The sequence below is a fragment of the Pseudophryne corroboree genome, chromosome 6 (genome assembly GCF_028390025.1).
Source record: "Pseudophryne corroboree isolate aPseCor3 chromosome 6, aPseCor3.hap2, whole genome shotgun sequence".
NCBI classification, from domain to species: domain Eukaryota; kingdom Metazoa; phylum Chordata; class Amphibia; order Anura; family Myobatrachidae; genus Pseudophryne; species Pseudophryne corroboree.
This window is the reverse complement of record NC_086449.1, coordinates 343,744,655-343,768,449: the sequence shown is the minus strand read 5'-3', so window position 1 is coordinate 343,768,449 and position 23,795 is coordinate 343,744,655. Positions and strand designations below refer to the sequence as shown.

The 23,795-nt window shown below is 46.3% G+C and overlaps 1 protein-coding gene across 3 annotated transcripts in view; it reads left to right on the top strand.

Annotated features, from left to right (window-relative positions):
- The window catches only part of VPS13C (vacuolar protein sorting 13 homolog C), a 950,377-nt gene that overhangs the window by 232,262 nt on the left and 694,320 nt on the right, over positions 1–23,795 (top strand). For all 3 annotated transcript variants that reach the window (XM_063926503.1, XM_063926502.1, XM_063926504.1), the window contains one exon: positions 1,043–1,123. In XM_063926503.1, coding sequence (XP_063782573.1) covers positions 1,043–1,123 — 81 coding nt within the window. The remainder of the gene's footprint in view (positions 1–1,042; positions 1,124–23,795) is intronic.

The following is a 23,795-nucleotide window of genomic DNA, read 5'->3' as shown; positions in this document are numbered from 1 at the left end:
TAGCAAATAAGCTTCTCTCTCATGTTTGGCATCATAGAATGTTCAACTGTGGCATATATAACACATTAAGACAAGCTTCCAGTGTGACTTTCAGTGTTTTTGGATGTTTATCATTTCAATTTTTTTGAATAAAACAATATTGGATAAATATTGGTAATTTGTCCAAAGAGCCTCCTTTATATTCTGTCAAGGGTCCATTAGTATATTTACTAGGTGATGATGCCAAAGTGTATTCATTTGCAATATGTTAGCAGACAGGTTATGCAAATTCAGTCCATATGTCCCATTAACTTTTAGATTTCAGACTACTTAAGACACATTTGGTTATATAATTTTAATAGTCCACTGAATATTTATTGTGGAAATATGTCTATATATGTTTACTAACAATCTATTTGTGTACATTGCAACATTTTTTTTATGAAAATAAAATATTTACTAGATAAATAGCTAGTGTATTTAATGGGGATCAGGTCAAAATCCCGTCTGTCGGGATCCTGGCAATGGGAATACCAATGCCGGAATCCCAACACCGGTCAGAATACTGACGCCAGAATCCCGAAAAAGATCAGAGCATCGACGCCGGAATACCGACAGCTGGCACCCCGACAGTGAGTACAGCGGGAGGGTTTGATTTAATACTGGAAGGGGGGGGGGGGGTTGGTTTAAGAGACATCCTGGGATGTTAGATGGGAGAGGTTAGTGTTCAGCTGTGGGGGTGTTTAGGGTTAGCTACCACTGGGGGCTTAGGTTAGGTTTACGCACCAAGGGGGGAGGGTTAGGTTTAGGCTGCGGGAGGGGAGGGGTTAGGGATAGGCACCAATGGGGGAGGTTAGGGTTAGGCTGAGATAAGGGATGGTTAGGGTGTTGGGGAGAGGGGAGAATAGTCCTACCTCACCCCTGTCGGAATTTCAGTTGTCGGGATGCTGGCGTCTGTATACTGAATGCCGACATCTTAACCATCTGTCATTCATTCCCAACCCATTTAATGTATGATAAGGAGTTCACCATCTTGTTTTTTTTTTTTTTTTATCTTCTCTAGCTTGTCCGTCTGGATAGTTTTAGCACGTATTGGAATGTAAACAGCAAAATGTATTGCCATCAGTCCCGTGAGAAGATTCTGGTAAATACCCTTTTATTATGGACTCAAATGGGCATAGTGTGTTCTGGGAAGCTTTGTTTGTTGCCTGTTTCCATGGGCTCTAGTATCCATTTTTGTATATCAATTAGCTGTTATTGCTTATATCTACTGCTTTGACCATGCAACGCCATTAAACAGTAGGATAACTTGATCTACCACATACAGTGTTACTTTTTTCTTCAGTGTGGCAGTCGTACATTGAAAAGCTTAAAACATTAAGAACTGTTCATATTAAAATGTATTCAAATATAGCATTTAATATAGGACACTATATGGTACTGTTTTGTATCAAGTTACAAATGGTTATTTTGGGCAAGACTGGTTTACTTGGAATTTTGTTCTAGGTCACCCACTGTGTTTCACCTAATTCAGCCATTGACGGATTTTAAATGGGATGTTGCCTGACTAAGTGCGGCTGCTGTTTGCGTTGCTGTGTAACCTTCATTTATCTTGCCTATAGTTCACTTCTTTCCTAGCTATAGGTACAAGCACACAAATGATATGTACAGTATACTTGAAATTTAATGTCATGCTTTAATGAGCATTCTATAGCAGAAAGATCTAGACCAGTGTAATCAGGCTTTATTGCGAACATATTAGTCTAATGTTCATGTTATCACTGTGGGTTAATGTGTAACTTTTGTTGTTGTAAGCCTTACTCTTGCAATACATCTGGCTTTTCTGTGGGTTTTTTTTTCCAACATAAACTAGTTATGATGGTGGATTTTTAGCTCTTAGCCTCCAGAATGCATTTTTATTTTGATATAATAGCAAGTCCTAAAATTTGATAAACTTGGTAAATAATACATAATAGATATGGCTTTGTATTTTTTTGTTATTCAGGTAATGTAAGAAGATGTGTTAAAAATTAGACACTCTTCCCTACAGTTTCCCCCCCCCCCCCATATATTGGCCCTTTTAGGGAAATTTGGACATCTATGAGTGCAGTGAAGCCCATCCCTTTACTATCTGGGAAAGAGGATGATTCAGATCAGTGGTTACATGTTAGTGTTCTAAAAAACACACAAGCCAAGGAAAATCTTGCTTTTTCTACAAACACAACATTATTGTATTGTATGCAAGACAATTTCACTGACTGACTGGAACAACCCATTTAAATAATTTACAATCTCCTTATATGTTGAAATGTTTCTTAATATTTTCATGTTGGCTGTTCCCACATCAGAGATATTTAATTGGGCTAATAGAGATAATTCCTCATAATTGCTTAATTATGGCTACTTCTTCTTGGGTTATTGCTGCAGTTCATTGATATCTGAGTTTATCTGGCTAAGCCCAGGATCCTTAAAGTCCTGCTAAAGTATCTCCATAGTGTTGTGGTCCGGCCTTTGACTAAATAATTCCAAAGTCTTCATTCCTTTTTCATCCATTTGGCTGTAGATTTGTATATGTGCATAGGGTCATTATCCTGTTGCATGGTGTTAATGTTGGCCAAGCCTCCGTTGGCAGACAATGACAGGCTCTCATTTCCTCTGGCACAAAGAGAAGTTAATTGAAGACTCGGGGTTATTCAAAGATGAACGCAGATCGCTGCATACTCAGCTAGATCTCACATGCTGGGGGCAGCCCAGCACAGGGCAAGGCAGCTCAGTATGTGTGAGGCCCCCCCAATGTGTCTGCAGCTAGTGCGGAACTAAGGCTGGGTACACACTTGCCAGTGTCACATAAGATGTGTTATCGTGCAAGTTCCCCTCCCCTCCCGCAAACGATATTGTTCATACACACTGAACGATATTGTTTGCTTCTCATCAGTGAAGGTATGCACCCACATCTAGGTGCATGCCGTCTTGTACAATATCTTTAGATTTCGAGTTGAAAAATAAAGATATTGTACCTTGTTAATGTTAACAATATACTGAATACACAAAGGACGATTTGAATGATACTGTATATAGTCCGATCTATTGGGTGCACATCACCAAGTGTGTACCCAGCCTAAGGTTGACCCCTGGCTGTGCTGTCAGGCAGTCAGCGGTCATTCTTTTTCTGGAGCGACTCCGTGTGACATCACGCCCCCGCCCCCAAAACCAGTCCTGGGACGCCTCCCTCCCAATGTCACAACAGCGCCCCCCCCTCCCCACGACGGCCGCCGCTGTCAATCACACTGCGGCCGCATCCTGCCTTGATGCGGCCGAAATGTTTAAGGCCACGCACGCGCACAACAGCCAGTGCAGGTGCGCAGACCACCTAGATGTGACCGTTTCAAGCGACCACGTGGCTGCGTCAAGGTCTGAATTAGGCCCTCAATGACTGAGCGACGACCAGGTCCTATGACTACAAAACTACTCCAAATTAGCACCTTTCCCACAACTCTACAGTTTGTTATGAGGCTCATGTGGCAATATACACTGGCTTTCATCTGGTTTGCCCATGGAACATTGTTCCTGAAGTATTGTGTTTTGAGATGCAATTTTGTAAACCTATGCCATACTGCAATATTGTTAATTTGGAGGAAAAGGGGCTTTCTCCAGTCGTCCCTGGCATAAAAGCAATGATGACAGAGGACTACAGATACTGTAGCTTTTATATATCTTTTGGATTTAGTATATTGACTTATTTTATATGATCTTTGGATGAGTATGCTGTGTTAACACTTCTGAGAGTATTTATAACTATCGTCTGTGATATTTTATAAAAAAAAATAAAGATTTGTTGCAAAATTATGGATTTTAAATGATTTCAGTATGACATTTATAACCCTTTTCCTCTACTTCTGAGACCATTGCTGATGTATATTCTGCTTGGCTTAGTGTTGAGACAAACCTGAATGCCCCCTTCTTTATTGATATGGAAGTAATTACAGTATACTTCCTCATGTGGTTTATTTTCTATTGAATAAATAATGACAAAGTAAATATTTTTTGTGTTATGTGTCAAATGAGATAGGCGTTATACCATTTTAAGACTTAAGAGCCCTACACACTGGCAGATAACACTGCACAATATGAACGTTCTCGTTCATTAATGAACGAGAACTCATTCATATCGTGCAGTGTGTGGCCCCACACTCGTTAATCGTTGGTGCCCCGTTGCTCATGCATGCAAGCCAATATGGACAAGATTGTCCATATTAGCATGCATTGCTATGGCGCCGGGTGATGGGGGGGGGGTGAAGAAACTACACTCCCCGTGTCTCCCCCCCTCCCGCCGCCGGGTCGCCCGTCTGCCGTATTGGTGGTCGGGCAGCTCGGCGGCGGGTCGCCCACTCTGTAGGGCCCATTAGTGGGGTCTGTTACTTGTGTCCTGATATATAAAGGCAGATTTGAAAGTGTGTACTTTGTTTTTTTATATGACTTAAAGCTTTCTGGTGATTAAACATTCAGGATTCTGGTATTGTGTACTTCTAGTGTTGCAGTGAAGCTTTGCTGTGGTATCTTGTGTTCCCCTTTGCTGTATTTACAACTGAAGTTTATTTGAATTTGTGACTATCAGAACTTCTAATTGTTTATGAGCTTTTATAGTTTATTGTGGTGGTAATTATTTGGTGTTCTATAATTTGCTAATCAAATATGTCACCTTTCCAGAGGAAAAAAATTATATAAACATATGGTAAAAGTGACACAATCAGAGAAGAAAGGTTTGCCTGATGATTCAGGAACTAAAATGATTTGCAATTACGTGAAAACAGTTGTCTGTTTCTGGAATTGGTCTTTCTGGCTTAGAGCAAGAACTGCGCTCCCCTTTTGTGTACTCTCTATCTACAGTACCTCATGTTACTGTGCATACCGCTGTTTTATCAGCTTGTCCTCAGTAGGAGTGTAGCTGCCCCTTCTCTCCCTGATGATGTAATGTCATGCCACTAATATCTGCCTGTAATAAAGACTGCAGTTTTCATGGGTATCTTAGAAACCATGTCTGCATGTTAGCTCTCTTTACAGCTTATCAGTTACACCATAAATAGGTGTCCATCTAGTCATTGTCTAGTGATGGAGGCTGAATAATTAGATGTTCTAAAATCATAAATTAAAATTGTTCTCCATTTTAAATGTTCTGTGATCCACAGTAAGCATTTCGATTCTTTATTGTTAAAGTGCGGTTTAGAAAATCCTTACAAAATGGGTTACTATGGGTTACATCACCTTTTTTTTTTTTTTTTTTTGCTGTGTGTAAATTTTTCATAGTTATCCTTAAATGTGTAAACTGTTTCTGGAAGAAATTGTACATAATGGGGAAAATATTGAATACTAAGCAAGATACACTGTCACTATCCTTGCAAAATCAACAGAACCATGCATTGTTCACCCTACAGATGAGAGTACAAAGTGAGGCAGCCATCTTAGATGCACTACATAGGTCACAATGTGCGAGATATGCAATACATGGAAATAAGGATAAAACGGTAAAGTGACTGCAAAATACCCGGTGCCGTAGCAGACCCTGGGCCAGTGTCCCCTATTCACTGCATACGTGACCTCATGATATTACAGAACAGCACCAGGAGTTGAAAGATAGTTGCTGGACTCATCATGACAGCAACAGTGCTGCTCCCTTGACCATGCACCTTGGGTGGTGGCATTATGGCCCAACAGATACCCACTCTTATCAGTAGTTTGTGGTGTTTATCATGCCCATGAAGGTGCCTGAGAAGGCAAAACTCTTCTGGAGAACCACATAGGTTATAGTCATTAGAATTATCAATTTGTATGAGTGTAATGGTCCCCATAGCTCACAGATGTACTGGGACAGTGTCCTAATTCCCCAATCCTTACCAAAAACAGTCGGGATAGGCAAATTGGGCAATTTTAACATGTTCCGTTTTCCCGATTACTGATTGATTGCAAATCATCGCTGGCCACTGATCGGCAGATATGATATATGGGGTCCATAACGTGTAGTGGGAATAAATAAAATAACAAAGCACTGGATAAAAAACAAATAATTCCAAATCCGTGAACAGGGAAACAACTTTTTTAGCATATATCGGTGGTTACAGAGGTGTGGCCTAGGCCTGCATAATATACATGTTTTGATGATGAGGAGGCCAAGACAAAAGTTAAAGAAAAAAAAAGTTTGGTTGAAGTTGGAAAGGATATTGGGCATGTGGCATTGAGAGGAAGGGGTACGTTAGAGGAAATATAGATTAGGGCTAAGGAGTCATTGCTGGGATACTATGGAAGCATGGAAAGCAGTCAGTTTACTGCAGTTACAAGCACATGGTAAAACATTAATTCGCACCACAAAATAAGTGAGGCCAAATTTAATTAATAGTAATAATAGACAAAGTTTGGTAAGAATGCAGGTAGAATTATCAGGTGAAGTTGCAGGAGAGTGGAACTGAGGAGAAGTAGCATGCATGGAGGTTCTTGAGAACTGGTATCATGTTTGGGGTTAGAAGAATGGACCAAATCCAGGTCAAACTCCAGTGATCTTCAGCCTTTAAATTACATGCTTAGAATGCAGTAAAAACAGTATGGTAGATCCCAGCGCAAAACCTCTAATAGCTTTTAATGAAAAAATGCACAAAATGATGGCCATTTCATGAAATTGTCACAGATTTTATTAATGTATAATGAAATTGACAAAGGTGGTAATTCAGACCTGATCGTAGATGTGCGAAAAAACATAATTCCCCAGCAGCTGGCCAGAGCGGTCTGGGCATGGTCTGTGCAGGGTGTGGGAGGTTCGAGCACTGGACTCCACCCCTCCGCCCACAAGCAGTGTATATATAAAGCAGCTGAGACGGTTATCTGCCTCCTCCTCACCATCATCATCTGCAGCCCCAGCACCAAACCCACCTCCTGGTCACCGCACTGCTCACCTCACACAGGGTCTCACCCTTTCCTGCTGGACTGATTGACCTTCTCTCCCTACTGGTAAGTGTCCCCGGTGCCTCCCCACTGTGGGACTGTCTGGTGGTTCCTGCATCTGTTCCTGGTTACTGCTGCTACTTGTTGCTGAGTCCCGGGATGGCAGGTAACCTGGGGTTGCAGCATAATATATGAATGAGGGGGTGCAGAGTATGCAGTATATGGAGGAGGGGGTGCCTTGCATAAATGGGGCATTATATGGAGGGGTATGCGTGTACAGTGTCTATATAGGAGCAGTATATGCTGGAGGTGCAGAATTTGGAAGAGGATGGGGGTGCAGTCTATATAGCAGTAGTATATGGTGGGAAGTGCAATGTACATAGGGTGTCTGTGTGTGTCCCAAACAGAGTTCTGTCAAGCACCCTCCACTGGCCACCGGCAGCACTACATGATGTGTGTGTGTATATATATATATATATATACACACACACATATATATATATATATATATACACACACATATATATATATATATATATATATATACACACATATATATATATATATATATATATATATACACACTGTAACAGAACAAGGTGCCGTTTTGTGGGGTAAATGGCAGCTATGCAGCAGCTGAGGAATCACACAAGTCCAGTGTGTGGTGTAACTGGCCACGACCAGTTTTATTAAACAGAAAATGAAACAAACATCAAAAGAAAATACCTTGCCTGTCCGGCACTAACTAAACATTAGACGTTCCTAACTATCACTAAACAAAAACACAGAGTTCTCCAGTAAACACTGTATAGCTCACTTGTATAAGGAAGCTCCTCTCACAGAGATTCTGCAGTCTCTCCCCAGGCAATCTGCCCACACTAATCAGGCTAGCAGCCCTAAAAGGCTCTTGCACAGCTGAAAGCCCTGATTAGCCCTCTGTGAGGCAAAAGACCCGAACTGGGCCCAATGTCTGGAACTTGCCCTATCTCTCTTTCAGGGCCCTTATCCAGCTTTTCCAACACACTGAAAAGGTTCTGACAAAACAAAACATTTTCCTAGAAGTTTTCATTTTTCTAATACATGTAAGACAAGAACCTGGGACAAACATACCTGCCCTCAAACACTATTCCAGTGTTCTTGTCACAATACATACAGAGAGATTTTGAAAAAAAAATGAATTACATTGTGCCTAATTGTCTCCTTAGGTTCAGTTATGTTGTGGTGTACAGTTTTGCTTCTATATTTCCACGTACTGTATTTCTCATTGGCCGCCTGCAACACTGGTTTTGCCTATTACTTTCACCATAAATCATTTGATTTGGTCCTGGACCACCAACCCAAGGCACCCCCGCAAGAGCCTTGTGGAACCCCAGGATGCCTAGGCACATAGTTTGGAAACTACTGATCTCGCCTCAGTATGATGTGCAGCACGAGATGCCTGGCATGAGTGTGCCGCCAGGTCCCGTGCAACTCTACTAGTGTTGGGCGTCTTCTTTTCCAAAATTATGTTTTATTGAAAAAGCGATGTGACTGGGATGCACTAGGAAACTGTTTTGATTAATTTGATATGCGACACTTGTATACAGTATCTGTGTGCATACGTTTGTATAAGTAGCACAGTGGAACTTGGCATAAAAAAGCTGCAGCTGCTGCATTGTAGCAATTCAGAGATTTAATCGCACACAGATATACAAATATCCCATATCAAATTCAGAGACACCTGGTGTGTACTAGTCACATTGCGTTGCGACTAATATGTATTTCTCTGACGTCCTAAGTGGATGCTGGGGACTCCGTAAGGACCATGGGGAATAGCGGCTCCGCAGGAGACAGGGCACAAAAGTAAAAGCTTTAGGATCAGGTGGTGTGCACTGGCTCCTACCCCTATGACCCTCCTCCAAGCCTCAGTTAGGTTTTTGTGCCCGGCCGAGAAGGGTGCAATCTAGGTGGCTCTCCTAAAGAGCTGCTTAGAGTAAAAGTTTTGTTAGGTTTTTTATTTTCAGTGAGTCCTGCTGGCAACAGGCTCACTGCAACGAGGGACTTAGGGGAGAAGAAGTGAACTCACCTGCGTGCAGGATGGATTGGCTTCTTAGGCTACTGGACACTAGCTCCAGAGGGACGATCACAGGTACAGCCTGGATGGGTCACCGGAGCCACGCCGCCGACCCCCTTGCAGATGCCGAAGAGAGAAGAGGTCCAGAAACCGGCGGCTGAATACTTCTCAGTCTTCATGAGGTAGCGCACAGCACTGCAGCTGTGCGCCATTGCTCTCAGCACACTTCACACCAACGGTCACTGAGGGTGCAGGGCGCTGGGGGGGGCGCCCTGGGCAGCAATGAAAGTACCTATTCTGGCTAAAAATACATCACATATAGCCTCTGGGGCTATATGGATGTATTTAACCCCTGCCAGGTTGTCAGAAAAACAGGAGAAGAAGCCCGCCGAAAAGGGGACGGGGCCTATTCTCCTCAGCACACAGCGCCATTTTCCTACACAGCTCCGCTGCTAGGAAGGCTCCCAGGCTCTCCCCTGCACTGCACTACAGAAACAGGGTTAAAACAGAGAGGGGGGGCATTTTATGTGGCGATATTATTATATATTAAGATGCTATAAGGGAACACACTTATATAAGGTTGTCCCTGTATAATTATAGCGTTTTGGTGTGTGCTGGCAAACTCTCCCTCTGTCTCCCCAAAGGGCTAGTGGGGTCCTGTCCTCTATCAGAGCATTCCCTGTGTGTGTGCTGTGTGTCGGTACGTGTGTGTCGACATGTATGAGGACGATGTTGGTGAGGAGGCGGAGCAATTGCCTGTAATGGTGATGTCACTCTCTAGGGAGTCGACACCGGAATGGATGGCTTATTTAGGGAATTACGTGATAATGTCAACACGCTGCAAGGTCGGTTGACGACATGAGACGGCCGGCAAACCAATTAGTACCTGTCCAGGCGTCTCAAACACAGTCAGGGGCTTTAAAACGCTCATTACCTCAGTCGGTAGACACAGACACAGACACGGACACTGACTCCAGTGTCGACGGTGAAGAAACAAACGTATTTTCCATTAGGGCCACACGTTACGGGCAATGAAGGAGGTGTTACATATTTCTGATACCACAAGTACCACAAAAAAGGGTATTATGTGGGGTGTGAAAAAACTACCTGTAGTTTTTCCTGAATCAGATAAATTAAATGAAGTGTGTGATGATGCGTGGGTTTCCCCCGATAGAAAATTATTGGCGTTATACCCTTTCCCGACAGAAGTTAGGGCGCGTTGGGAAACACCCCCTAGGGTGGATAAGGCGCTCACACGCTTATCAAAACAAGTGGCGTTACCGTCTCCAGATACGGCCGCCCTCAAGGAGCCAGCTGATAGGAGGCTGGAAAATATCCAAAAAAGTATATACAGGTTGAGTCTCCCTTATCCAAAATGCTTGGGACCAGAGGTATTTTGGATATCGGATTTTTCCGTATTTTGGAATAATTGCATACCATAATGAGATATCATGGTGATAGGACCTAAATCTAAGCACAGAATGCATTTATGTTTCATATACACCTTATACACACAGCCTGAATGTCATTTTAGCCAATATTTTTTATAACTTTGTACATTAAACAAAGTGTGTGTACATTCACACAATTCATGTATGTTTCATATACACCTTATACACACAGCCTGAAGGTCATTTAATACAATATTTTTAATAACTTTGTGTATTAAACAAAGTTTGAGTACATTGAGTCATCAAAAACAAAGGTTTCACTATCTCACTCTCACTCAAAAAAGTCCGTATTTCGGAATATTCCGTATTTCGGAATATTTGGATATGGGATACTCAACCTGTACACACATACTGGTGTTATACTGCGACCAGCGATCGCCTCAGCCTGGATGTGCAGCGCTGGGGTGGCTTGGTCGGATTCCCTGACTGAAAATATTGATACCCTTGATAGGGACAGTATTTTATTGACTATAGAGCATTTAAAGGATGCATTTCTATATATGCGAGATGCACAGAGGGATATTTGCACTCTGGCATCAAGAGTAAGTGCGATGTCCATGTCTGCCAGAAGATGTTTATGGACACGACAGTGGTCAGGTGATGCAGATTCCAAACGGCACATGGAAGTATTGCCGTATAAAGGGGAGGAGTTATTTGGGGTCGGTCCATCGGACCTGGTGGCCACGGCAACAGCTGGAAAATCCACCTTTTTTACCCCAAGTCACATCTCAGCAGAAAAAGACACCGTCTTTTCAGCCTCAGTCCTTTCGTCCCCATAAGGGCAAGCGGGCAAAAGGCCAGTCATATCTGCCCAGGGGTAGAGGAAAGGGAAGAAGACTGCAGCAGGCAGCCCCTTCCCAGGAACAGAAGCCCTCCACCGCTTCTGCCAAGTCCTCAGCATGACGCTGGGGCCGTACAAGCGGACTCGGGTGCGGTGGGGGGGGTCGTCTCAAGAGTTTCAGCACGCAGTGGGCTCACTCGCAAGTGGACCCCTGGATCCTACAAGTAGTATCCCAGGGGTACAGATTGGAAATTCGAGACGTCTCCCCCTCGCAGGTTCCTGAAGTCTGCTTTACCAACGTCTCCCTCCGACAGGGAGGCAGTATTGGAAACAATTCACAAGCTGTATTCCCAGCAGGTGATAATCAAAGTACCCCTCCTACAACAAGGAAAGGGGTATTATTCCACACTATTTGTGGTACTGAAGCCAGACGGCTCGGTGAGACCTATTCTAAATCTGAAATCTTTGAACACTTACATACAAAGGTTCAAATCAAGATGGAGTCACTCAGAGCAGTGATAGCGAACCAGGAAGAAGGGGACTATATGGTGTCCCTGGACATCAAGGATGCTTACCTCCATGTCCCAATTTGCCCTTCTCACCAAGGGTACCTCAGGTTCGTGGTACAGAACTGTCACTATCAGTTTCAGACGCTGCCGTTTGGATTGTCCACGGCACCCCGGGTCTTTACCAAGGTAATGGCCGAAATGATGATTCTTCTTCAAAGAAAAGGCGTCTTAATTATCCCTTACTTGGACGATCTCCTGATAAGGGCAAGGTCCAGAGAACAGTTGGAGGTCGGAGTAGCACTATCTCAAGTAGTTCTACGACAGCACGGGTGGATTCTAAATATTCCAAAATCGCAGCTGATTCCGACGACACGTCTGCTGTTCCTAGGGATGATTCTGGACACAGTCCAGAAAAAGGTGTTTCTCCCGGAGGAGAAAGCCAGGGAGTTATCCGAGCTAGTCAGAAACCTCCTAAAACCAGGCCAAGTGTCAGTGCATCAATGCACAAGAGTCCTGGGAAAAATGGTGGCTTCTTACGAAGCGATTCCATTCGGCAGATTTCACGCAAGAATTTTTCAGTGGGATCTGCTGGACGAATGGTCCGGATCGCATCTTCAGATGCATCAGCGGATAATCCTGTCTCCAAGGACAAGGGTGTCTCTTCTGTGGTGGCTGCAGAGTGCTCATCTACTAGAGGGCAGCAGATTCGGCATTCAGGACTGGGTCCTGGTGACCACGGATGCCAGCCTGAGAGGCTGGGGAGCAGTCACACAGGGAAGAAATTTCCAAGGAGTGTGGTCAAGTCTGGAGACTTCTCTCCACATAAATATACTGGAGCTAAGGGCAATTTACAATGCTCTGAGCCTAGGAAGACCTCTGCTTCAAAGTCAACCGGTGCTGATCCAGTCGGACAACATCACGGCAGTCGCCCACGTAAACAGACAGGGTGGCACAAGAAGCAGGAGGGAAATGGCAGCAAGGATTCTTCGCGGGCCGAAATATCATGTGATAACACTGTCAGCGGTGTTCATTCCGGGAGTGGACAACTGGGAAGCAGACTTCCTCAGCAGGCACGACCTCCACCCGGGAGAGTGGGGACTTCATCTGGAAGTCTTCCACATGATTGTGAACCGTTGGGAAAGACCAAAGGTGGACATGATGGCGTCCCGTCTGAACAAAAAAATGGACAGGTATTGCGCCAGGTCAAGAGACCCTCAGGCAATAGCTGGGACGCTCTGGTAACACCGTGGGTGTACCAGTCGGTGTATGTGTTCCCTCCTCTGCCTCTCATACCCAAGGTACTGAGAATTATAAGACGGAGAGGAGTAAGAACTATACTCGTGGCTCCGGATTGGCCAAGAAGGACTTGGTACCCGGAACTTCAAGAGATACTAAGAAGGGACTTGCTTCAGCAAGGATCATGTCTGTTCCAAGACTTACCGCGGCTGCGTTTGATGGCATGGCGGTTGAACGCCGAATCCTAAGGGAAAAAGACATTCCGGAAGAGGTCATCCCTACCCTGGTCAGAGCCAGGAAGGAGGTGACCGCACAACATTATCACCGCATTTGGCGAAAATATGTTGCATGGTGTGAGGCCAAGAAGGCCCCCACGGAGGAATTTCAACTCGGTCGATTCCTGCATTTCCTACAAACAGGAGTGTCTATGGGCCTCAAATTGGGGTCCATTAAGGTTCAAATTTCGGCCCTGTCGATTTTCTGCCAGAAAGAATTGGCTTCAGTTCCTGAAGTCCAGAAGTTTGTCAAGGGAGTACTGCATATACAACCCCCTTTTGTGCCTCCAGTGGCACTGTGGGATCTCAACGTAGTTCTGGGATTCCTCAAATCACATTGGTTTAAACCGCTCAAATCTGTGGATTTGAAATATCTCACATGGAAAGTGACCATGCTGTTGGCCCTGGCCTCGGCCAGGCGAGTGTCAGAATTGGCGGCTTTGTCTCACAAAAGCCCATATCTGATTGTCCATTCGGACAGGGCAGAGCTGCGGACTCGTCCCCAGTTTCTCCCTAAGGTGGTGTCAGCGTTTCAACTGAACCAGCTTATTGTGGTACCTGCGGCTACTAGGGACTTGGAGGACTCCAAGTTGCTAGATGTTGTCAGGGCCCTGAAAATATAGGTTTCCAGGACGGCTGGAGTCAGGAAAACTGACTTGCTGTTATCCTGTATGCACCCAACAAACTGGGTGCTCTTGCTTCTAAGCAGACGATTGCTAGTTGGATGTGTAGTACAATTCAGCTTGCACATTCTGTGGCAGGCCTGCCACAGCCAAAATATGTAAATGCCCATTCCACAAGAAAGGTGGGCTCATCTTGGGCGGCTGCCCGAGGGGTCTCGGCTTTACAATTTTGCCGAGCTGCTACTTGGTCAGGGGCAAACACGTTTGCAAAATTCTACAAATTTGATACCCTGGCTGAGGAGGACCTGGAGTTCTCTCATTCGGTGCTGCAGAGTCATCCGCACTCTCCCGCCCGTTTGGGAGCTTTGGTATAATCCCCATGGTCCTTACGGAGTCCCCAGCATCCACTTAGGACGTCAGAGAAAATAAGAATTTACTTACCGATATTTCTATTTCTCGTAGTCCGTAGTGGATGCTGGGCGCCCATCCCAAGTGCGGATTGTCTGCAATACCTGTACATAGTTATTGTTACAAAAATCGGGTTATTATTGTTGTGAGCCATCTTTTCAGAGGCTCCGCTGTTATTATGCTGTTAACTGGGTTCAGATCACAGGTTGTACAGTGTGATTGGTGTGGCTGGTATGAGTCTTACCCGGGATTCAAAATCCTTCCTTATTGTGTACGCTCGTCCGGGCACAGTATCCTAACTGAGGCTTGGAGGAGGGTCATAGGGGGAGGAGCCAGTGCACACCACCTGATCCTAAAGCTTTTACTTTTGTGCCCTGTCTCCTGCGGAGCCGCTATTCCCCTTGGTCCTTACGGAGTCCCCAGCATCCACTACGGACTACGAGAAATAGAATTATCGGTAACTAAATTCTTATTTTTCAACAAAAAAATGGCCAGCGTTAGCAGAGTTTCACAGGACCTGGCGCGCTGAGAGGGATTGTTTGGCGTGACTGCAGCAATGATGTGTGAGGACGGATCTGTACCTGTGGAGAAAGGTGAGATGGGGTACAAATGCCAGCTACAATTCCTCATCCTTTAAATTACATGCTTAAAGTGCAGATTAAAAATAGCAGGCATTGGTGGGTAGCAGGCTGCCCTAGGAGACTTTGCCTGCAGCCCTTAGCTTTGTGTCCTACTCTGACTTCATTCCTGCTTTCTTAGAGCAGCATTGATTGGTGCAGCACACACCTGCCACTGTTGCATTAGCCAGTGAAAAGGTCGTAAGAGTGGGATGGTAGTGGGTTATTGAGCAGCCTAGCGATTTTCAGCTTGACTTGCACCAATCAGCTCACCTTCAATATTGGGAAGTATGCTAAATGGGAGCAGCTAATTCCCTCGTCATGTAACCACCTCTACACATTACAGAGATGTCACTCAGCACATCCAATTGCAGCATGAACTGCAGTGTATTCTGCACCACATGCTCCTCCCCTTTCCAATGTGGACTCTATTGTATTTATTAAAGTATATTATATGTGCTTGTGTGTGTGTGTAAGGACACGTGGGAAGTTTTTATGCCATTTGGCATAGGTCTGGTGGGCATGTAGGAAAGTTTTTTTTGGGGGTATGTTTGCGTCCTATATGGAGATCTGAGGGATATGCAGGTAGCATGTGGATAGGTCTGTGTGGCATGTGAGGAGGTTCAAGTTTGGGAGGACATTTCATTGAGAATGGGGTCTGAGTTCTTGTGTGGTTATGTAGTGAAATTTTGCCTAAAGGCTTATTTCTGCTGCGGGGTACACTGGGCTCCGCAAGGATTGGACAATGGGGTGTAGAATAGGATCTTGATCCAAGGCACCAACAGGCTCAAAGCTTTGACTGTTCTCAGAATGCACAGCGCCGCCTCCTATATCACCCCGCCTCCCAGCACAGGAGCTCAGTTTTGTAAGTCGGTGCTGCAGTAAGCAGGCACTGAACAGAGGGGCTGCTCCAAGCAACCCTAAGAAAAGCTTTTTATGGGGTAAAAAGGGAAGATTTCAAGGGCAGCAGCGGTCGTAAATGTCTTCTGACATTCACTGCTGCAGCTCCAGCTCTCCCCAGCGGCGCTGTACACTCCCGAGCCCTGGTTGCTGGGTACCTACAGCGGAGGCTCCGGTTTTCTTCACGTTAGACACACACGGCTGGGGCTCTCCAGGATCACGTGGCCGCGCTTAGGGAGGTGTTAAGTGGGTCCCGCGGTCAGTGTGAGGAGGGCCGCGTGTGCTGGCGGTGGACACTGGCAGTACAGGCGATCCCACTAGATCACCAGGGCTTGGGCGCAGGTCAGGTTTTCTCTCTAAACCAATTCTTAGATCGCCCACAGTACCCGGTGGTTTTGCCAGTAGAGGGGATAAGGGTTAGACCTGAAGCCCCTCCCCCAGCCGCAGGGCGCCATTTCTAGCAAGTGTTTCCGCCCTGGAGCTGCATATCTGTCTTTTCCTCACTCCCTGTCAGTGTCTGCGGCGCCATTATCCCTCAGCTCACTGTTCCTGGGACTGCTTTGGCAAATCCTCCTATGGAAAGCCGCCTGGTTGTCAGCGCTGTGCCTTTACATGACACTTAAGTATTCTACCTGCCTTTTTAGACAGTGATAGTTAAGAAAGAGTGCATTTAGTCAGGGGTTTATAGTACAATTACCCTGTGATATACATCCAGTTCTTACTGTGTACTGTTATATCTATTGTTTTAGATAGCTGTGTAAGCTAGTCCAGTGCAGTATTATTGTCAGTAATAACCTCTGCATTGTACAAACTGTGACTTTGTGTGTGCATTTGATAGCTGAGTGTTGTCCATTTCGTGTCTTTCACTCAACCTGCTATCCCTATATTCCATAACCTGAGGGGCCTTGGTGCGTCAGGTGTTATCTAATATAGGATTTTCACAAAGATATACTGTATTACGTATTTTTCTCTGTGATTTAGTCACCATATCTCTCCTTTATCTCTGCTAGTGCTGACTACACTGCGCAGGGGTTTGGGTTTAGAGGTAAAGTGCTGCTGATAATTGTACTTTGTTAACCTCAATCTGCAAGTTACATCATGTCAGCTTCTGAGGGTAACGGTTCTGGGTCTGAACACACTGCCGATGTTGCTGACGCCACGGGGCCATATGAGGAGAATATAGCAGCTGTGGGCTCTGGTTCTGGGGGCTCCTTGCCTCCCAGTGGGACTGTGGCAACGGAGGCACATACTGACCCACCGTGGGCCCCTTTTTCCACGCTTCTGCATACGCTAGTTCATAAACTAACTCCCCCTATGGGACCCCCAATGCCGGTACAACCGTATGTGGTCCCTGCAGCTAACCCGCCGTGGGCGGACGATTTATCTGCTCAATTAAAGAAGTTGAACCAGTCCTTGACTACTAAAAAGTCTGACCAACGCTCGCCTAAGTCCAAGAGGTCCTCTAAGCGAGCGCTTATCTCCTCACAATCCACTGCTGTCACTGACACCTCGTCTGATGAAGACGGCACATATACTGACCCCTCAGGTTCTGACTCAGATACGGCTGATGGGGAGGGTAGTTCACATGTGGATGTTCCTGATCTTTTGGAGGCTATTAAGTTAATTCTGCAGATTACGGATGATCCCGAGCCATCCGTCCCTCCTAAGAAACCAGATAGGTTCAAGCGTCAGAAGGTGGTTAAGCAAGTTTTACCTCACTCTGACCACCTAGTGGATATATGTCAGGAACCCTGGGAAAACCCGGGTACGAAGTTTGTGCCTCAAAAGAAGATGCTGGCTCGCTATCCCCTCGCGCCAGAGCGATCTAAAAATTGGGAAACGCCTCCTCCAGTGGACTCACATGTGGATAGGATGGTGGTTTTCTCAGCTCTACCTGTCACTACCGTCACGTCTCTAAAAGAGCCTACGGATAAACGTGTGGAGGGTTGTCTGAAAGCGATTTACACCCTCACGGGTGCTGCACAAAGGCCCACTATTGCCGCTACATGGGCTGCTGAGACTATTGAAGCATGGGCCTTGGAGTTAGAAGTTGAAATCTCCTCTGACCATGCTAGACAATGCTTGTCATATATTGTCACAGCTTCTCGATATATTAAAGAGGCGGCTTCTGATGCCGGTATCCTAGCAGCTAAGGCCTCTACTACATCAGTCCTGGCTCGCCGGATATTGTGGCTGAGATCCTGGTCTGTGGATCTGGACTCTAGAAAAACCCTGGAGGTACTCCCTTTCAAGGGAGATATTCTGTTTGGGGAGGACTTAAATAAGATTGTGGCTGACTTGGCTACTGCCAAAACTGCCTGTCTGCCTAATACCGCTCCTTCTGTATCGAAGGCTAAAGGAATGTCCTTTCGCCCCTTTTGTCCTTCAGGTAAAGCAAAAGGTCAGCGTACCATAAGCAGGCTCACACTTCCAAACTCGGTAAGCCGAAGCCCAAAAGAGCCTGGGCTGCCCGTCAGCCAGCTGCCAAGATAAGCCTGCCGCATGACGGGGTGGGCCTCCCCCTGGGGGATCCCAGGGTGGGGGGCCGGCTTCTAGGGTATACCCAGGAATGGTTGAATACCGCTTCAGATGCCTGGGTACGGGAAGTCGTCACTCGAGGTTACGCCATAGCCTTCAAATACCGACCCCTCATCGATTTTGCCAGACAGACGTCCCTTTGGACCAGACAAAGGCAAAAATTCTACACTCGGTGGTACAGACCCTCCTGGATACAGGAGTCGCCGTAAAGGTGCCTCTAACTCAGAGGGGCCGGGGGTACTATTCTCCGCTGTTTCTAGTCCCGAAACCGAATGGATCCTCCCGGCCCATTCTCAACCTCAAGGCATTGAACAGGTTTGTGAAGGTTTCCAAGTTCCGTATGGAAACCCTTCGCTCTATAGTTCTGGCCTTGGAACCTGGGGACTACATGGTCTCCCTGGACATACAGGATGCTTACTTGCATATTCCTATAGCAGTGTGACATCAACAATACCTGAGGTTCGCTATTGGCAACCTACATTACCAGTTTCGGGCGTTAGCTTTTGGTTTAACAACGGCTCCGAGTCTTCACCATGGTGCACCTGGGAGCGTTGTTGGACACTCACAACCAGAGGTTGTTCTTGTCTCAGGAGAAAGTCCTGAAGATTCAGGACAGGATTCGTTGCTGCCTTTCTCGTCCGCAAGTGTCGATACATTCGGCAATGCAGCTGCTGGGCCTAATGGTATCATCATTCGACATGGTGGAGTATGCTCAATTCCATTCTCGCCCCTTCCAGAGGCTGATTCTAGCCAAGTGGGACGGCCTGCCTCACCGGATCAGATCTCAAATGATCTTCTTGACTCCGGAGGTCCGTCTGTCACTACACTGGTGGCTCCGGGACCAACAATTGTGCAGGGGCCGTCCCTTCTGTATATCCGACTGGGTCCTGTTGACGACAGATGCTAGTCTAAGAGGTTGGGGCGCGGTGCTGGAGCAACACTCCCTTCAGGGTCGGTGGACCAAGGAGGAATCTCAACATTCTGGAATTGCAGGCGGTCTTCAATGCGTTGAACCTGGCCCAGCATTTAATTCAGAACCGTCCTGTTCAAGTACAGTCGGACAACGCCACCACAGTGGCTTACATAAATCATCAAGGCGGCACTCGAAGCTGTTTGGCAATGAAGGAAGTCTCACGGATTCTACGTTGGGCGGAACGCCATCTACCGGCCATATCGGCAATATTCATTCCGGGTGTCCTGAATTGGGAAGCGGACTTTCTCAGTCGTCAGGTCGTGCATGCCGGCGAGTGGGGCCTCCATCCAGAAGTGTTTTAACTCCTCGTGGAAAAGTGGGGTCTTCCAGACGTGGATCTGATGGCGTCTGGACACAATCACAAGGTTCCGGTCTTCGGAACAAGGACAAGGGATCCTCAAGCAGCATTCGTGGATGCGCTGGTGGTGCCGTGGAGGTTTCGGCTGCCATACGTGTTCCCTCCGGTGTCACTCCTGCCCAGGGTAATTCGGAAGTTCAAGCAAGAAAAAGGAAATCTGCTTCTCATAGCTCCAGCGTGGCCCAGACGGCACTGGTTCTCAGACCTGCAGGGCCTATCGTCAGAGCGTCCAATTCTACTTCCACAACGCCCAGACCTCCTCGTACAGGGCCCCTGTGTCTACCAGGACCTAGCCCGGCTGTCTTTGACGGCGTAGCTCTTGAAGCTTCCTTCTTGAGGGCTAAGGGTTTTTCTGAAGAGGTCATTAAAACTATGTTGCGGGCCCGGAAACCGGCTTCTGCTTGGATTTACCATAGGGTCTGGCATTCCTACTTTGGTGCGCACCTAACAATTATGACGCTTCCAAGTTTAGTACAACCAAGCTTTTGGCTTTTCTGCAGCAAGGCCTAGAGTTGGGCCTGCGTCTGGCCTCCCTAAAGGTACATATGACTGTCTTGTCGGTGTGGTTTCAGAGAAAAATTGCAACTTTACCTGATGTTCATACTTTCACTCAAGGTGTGTTGCGTAACCAACCTCCCTATGTCCCGCCTGTGGCTCCTTGGGACTTGTCGGTGGTTTTGGAGGCGTTGCAGGAGCCTCCGTTTGAACCCCTTGGTTCAGCTGACCTTAAGTGGCTTTCCCTTAAGGTGGTGTTCTTGCTGGCTATTGCCTCTGCTAGAAGCGTGTCGGATCTGGGTGCCTTGTCTTGTAGTTCCCTATATCTGATTTTTCACCGTGATCGGGCGGTTCTTAGGACTCGTCCCGGATATTTACCTAAGGTGGTTTCTTCGTTTCACCTTAATCAGGATATTGTGGTTCCGGCCTTTGTCTCTCCTGATTTGTCTCCCAAAGAGCGGTCTTTGGATGTGGTACGGGCTCTCCGTATCTATGTGAAGAGATCTGCTTCTATCCGAAAATCTGATTCTCTCTTAGTTTTGTTTGGATTTCACAAACAGTGCTGGCCTACTCACAAGCAGACCCTGGCCAGATGGATTAGAATGGTGATTGCACATGCTTATGTGAAGGCTGGTCTCTCTGCTCCTGTTCACATTAAGGCACATTCTACTCGGTCTGTTGGACCTTCTTGGGTGGCCCAACGTGGTGCGACCCTTGAACAATTGTGCAAGGCGGCTACGTGGTCTTACGGGAACACGTTCATAAGGTTCTATGCCTTCGATACTGCCGCTTCCCAGGATGCTTCCTTTGGACGCCGGGTTCTTGTGCCCGCTACAGTGCGTCCCCTCCCATAAGGAACTCCTTTAGGACATCCCCATTGTCCAATCCTTGTGGAGCCCAGTGTACCCCGCAGCAGAAAACGAGTTTTATGGTAAGAACTTACCTTTGTTAAAACTCTTTCTGCGAGGTACACTGGGCTCCACAAGGCGCCCACCCTGACGCACTTAGCTTCTTTGGGTTGGTATGGCATTAGCCGCTGACACTTCTCCTGTCGGGAGAGTGTGGTGTATGTGGCTACTAACTATTGTCGTCTCTTTTCCTGCCACTGCATTGGGCTTGTTAACTAAAAACTGAGCTCCTGTGCTGGGAGGCGGGGTGATATAGGAGGCGGCGCTGTGCATTCTGGGAACAGTCAAAGCTTTGAGCCTATTGGTGCCTCGGATCAAGATCCTATTCTACACCCCATTGTCCAATCCTTGTGTAGCCCAGTGTACCTCGCAGAAAGAGTTTTAACAAAGGTAAGTTCTTACCATAAATCTCGTTTTTGACTTTGCGATTTCCCTTGAACCTCCCCGAAGCCCAGAACCACCGATATTGAATATACATACGGTGCAATTTTGGCTATGTACAATTTTGACTACATATAGTTTTGACTATATTATAAACTAGATTATACTTTTTCTAGTCAAAATTGACCTGCCTGCACAGTCTATTGTTTCTTGCGATACCGACCCTACGGGAGCGCGCATCAGCATTCTAAACTGCATACACACTGTGCGTTCTGTAATATGTTTTCTACCGATATGGGATAAATAGTCCATATCGGTAGTTCAAATCGCACCGTGTGTATGCACCTTTAGTTTAAGCTGTTCATTCTTGAAATTAAGGGAAATGGTTGACCCTTTTTCAGGGTTAGCGTATCCTTTTGAAGTGTCATGATGACTATCACTAATGAAACTGTACTACAGATTTCTAATGTTGCTAGGAGCAACCCTTTTGATTTCTAGGATAGCTGGGAAGTCATGACAGTTGTCGCTTCTCTGAAGTCACTACTGTAAATCTCCTAACTAAATGTTTACAGAAGGAGCATTTTTATTGATACAAATGGTACATTACGCTCCTATTTACTTCTGTATCTTGCACACTGAATGATCAGGTATTGCATATAGGGGGTCATTCCGAGTTGTTCGCTCACTAGCAGATTTTAGCAGCATTGCACACGCTAGGCCGCCGCCCTCTGGGAGTGTATCTTAGCTTAGCAGAATAGCGAACGAAAGATTAGCAGAATTGCGAATAGAAAATTCTTAGCAGTTTCTGAGTAGCTCCAGACCTACTCACAGATTGCGATCAGCTCAGGCCGTTTCGTTCCTGGTTTGACGTCACAAACACGCCCTGCGTTCGGCCAGTCACTCCCCCGTTTCTCCAGACACTCCCCCCGTTTCTCCAGACACTCCCCCCGTTTCTCCAGACACTCCCCCCGTTTCTCCAGACACTCCCCCCGTTTCTACAGACACTCCCCCCGTTTCTCCAGACACTCCCCCCGTCTCTCCAGACACTCCCCCCGTTTCTCCAGACACTCCCCCCGTTTCTCCAGACACCCCCCCCCCCCCGTTTCTCCAGACACTCCCGCGTTTTTCCCTGACAAGCCTGCGTTTTTCCGCACACTCCCAGAAAACGGCCAGTTTCCGCCCAGAAACACCCACTTCCTGTCAATCACACTCCGATCACTTCAACGATGAACACTTCGTTCAGACGTGAGTAATTCTACTAAGTTTTGTGCTAAAATACTTAGCGCATGCGCATTTTCGCCTTAATCGCTCCGTTGCGAAAATCGTCAACGAGCGAACAACTCGGAATTGACCCCCATAGTTTAAACCAATACATTGCAAGCGTATGCCTTTTTCTGTTTTTATACTTCCCCATTTATTCAAATGTAAAACCCATAATCTTCTGTATTCTATAGACTTTTCTTATACCTTGGGGCATATCCAATTAGGTGCTGGGGAAAAGCTATCGTGAATTTCCATTATTTTAAATAAACATTTACAATGCCAGCATTAATATATACTTCGGACGCAAGGCGCATCTTATTACCGTATACGCTAATAGTGCGCTGAACGTCGCAGCATTATATCCCTTAAACGAAAGCAAGTACTCACACACATGGTATACTGAGGTCAAACGCTCAGAGATATATATGTATTTGATATTAAAAGGTATGCATACAAAATAACATATGTACAGTATATCATTCAGTATAACACATATAAGCCTAAATGCGTGGTACAGAATTAGTTACATAAGAAACAGTTGCAGCCAGTATACGTCACCCTTTCCCACAGAACATTCCTCCATGTCTTCCTCACAGCAACTAACTAACTATGCCTTAGAAAACTGCATTTCTCTGACGTCCTAGTGGATGCTGGGAACTCCGAAAGGACCGTGGGGAATAGCGGGCTTCGAAGGAGGCTGGGCACTCTAGAAAGATTTATGACTACCTGGTGTGCACTGGCTCCTCCCACTATGACCCTCCTCCAAGCCTCAGTTAGATCTTGTGCCCGGCCAAGGTTGGATGCACACTAGGGGCTCTCCTGAGCCTCTAGAAAGAAAGTATAGAATTAGGTTTTTTATTTTCAGTGAGACCTGCTGGCAACAGGCTCACTGCAGCGAGGGACTAAGGGGAGAAGAAGCGAACCTGCCTGCTTGCAGCCAGCTTGGGCTTCTTAGGCTACTGGACACCATTAGCTCCAGAGGGATCGACCGCAGGCCCAGCCTTGGTGTTCGGTCCCGGAGCCGCGCCGCCGCCCCCCTTACAGAGCCAGAAGCAAGAAGAGGTCCGGAAAAGCGGCGGCAGAAGACATCAGTCTTCACCAAGGTAGCGCACAGCAC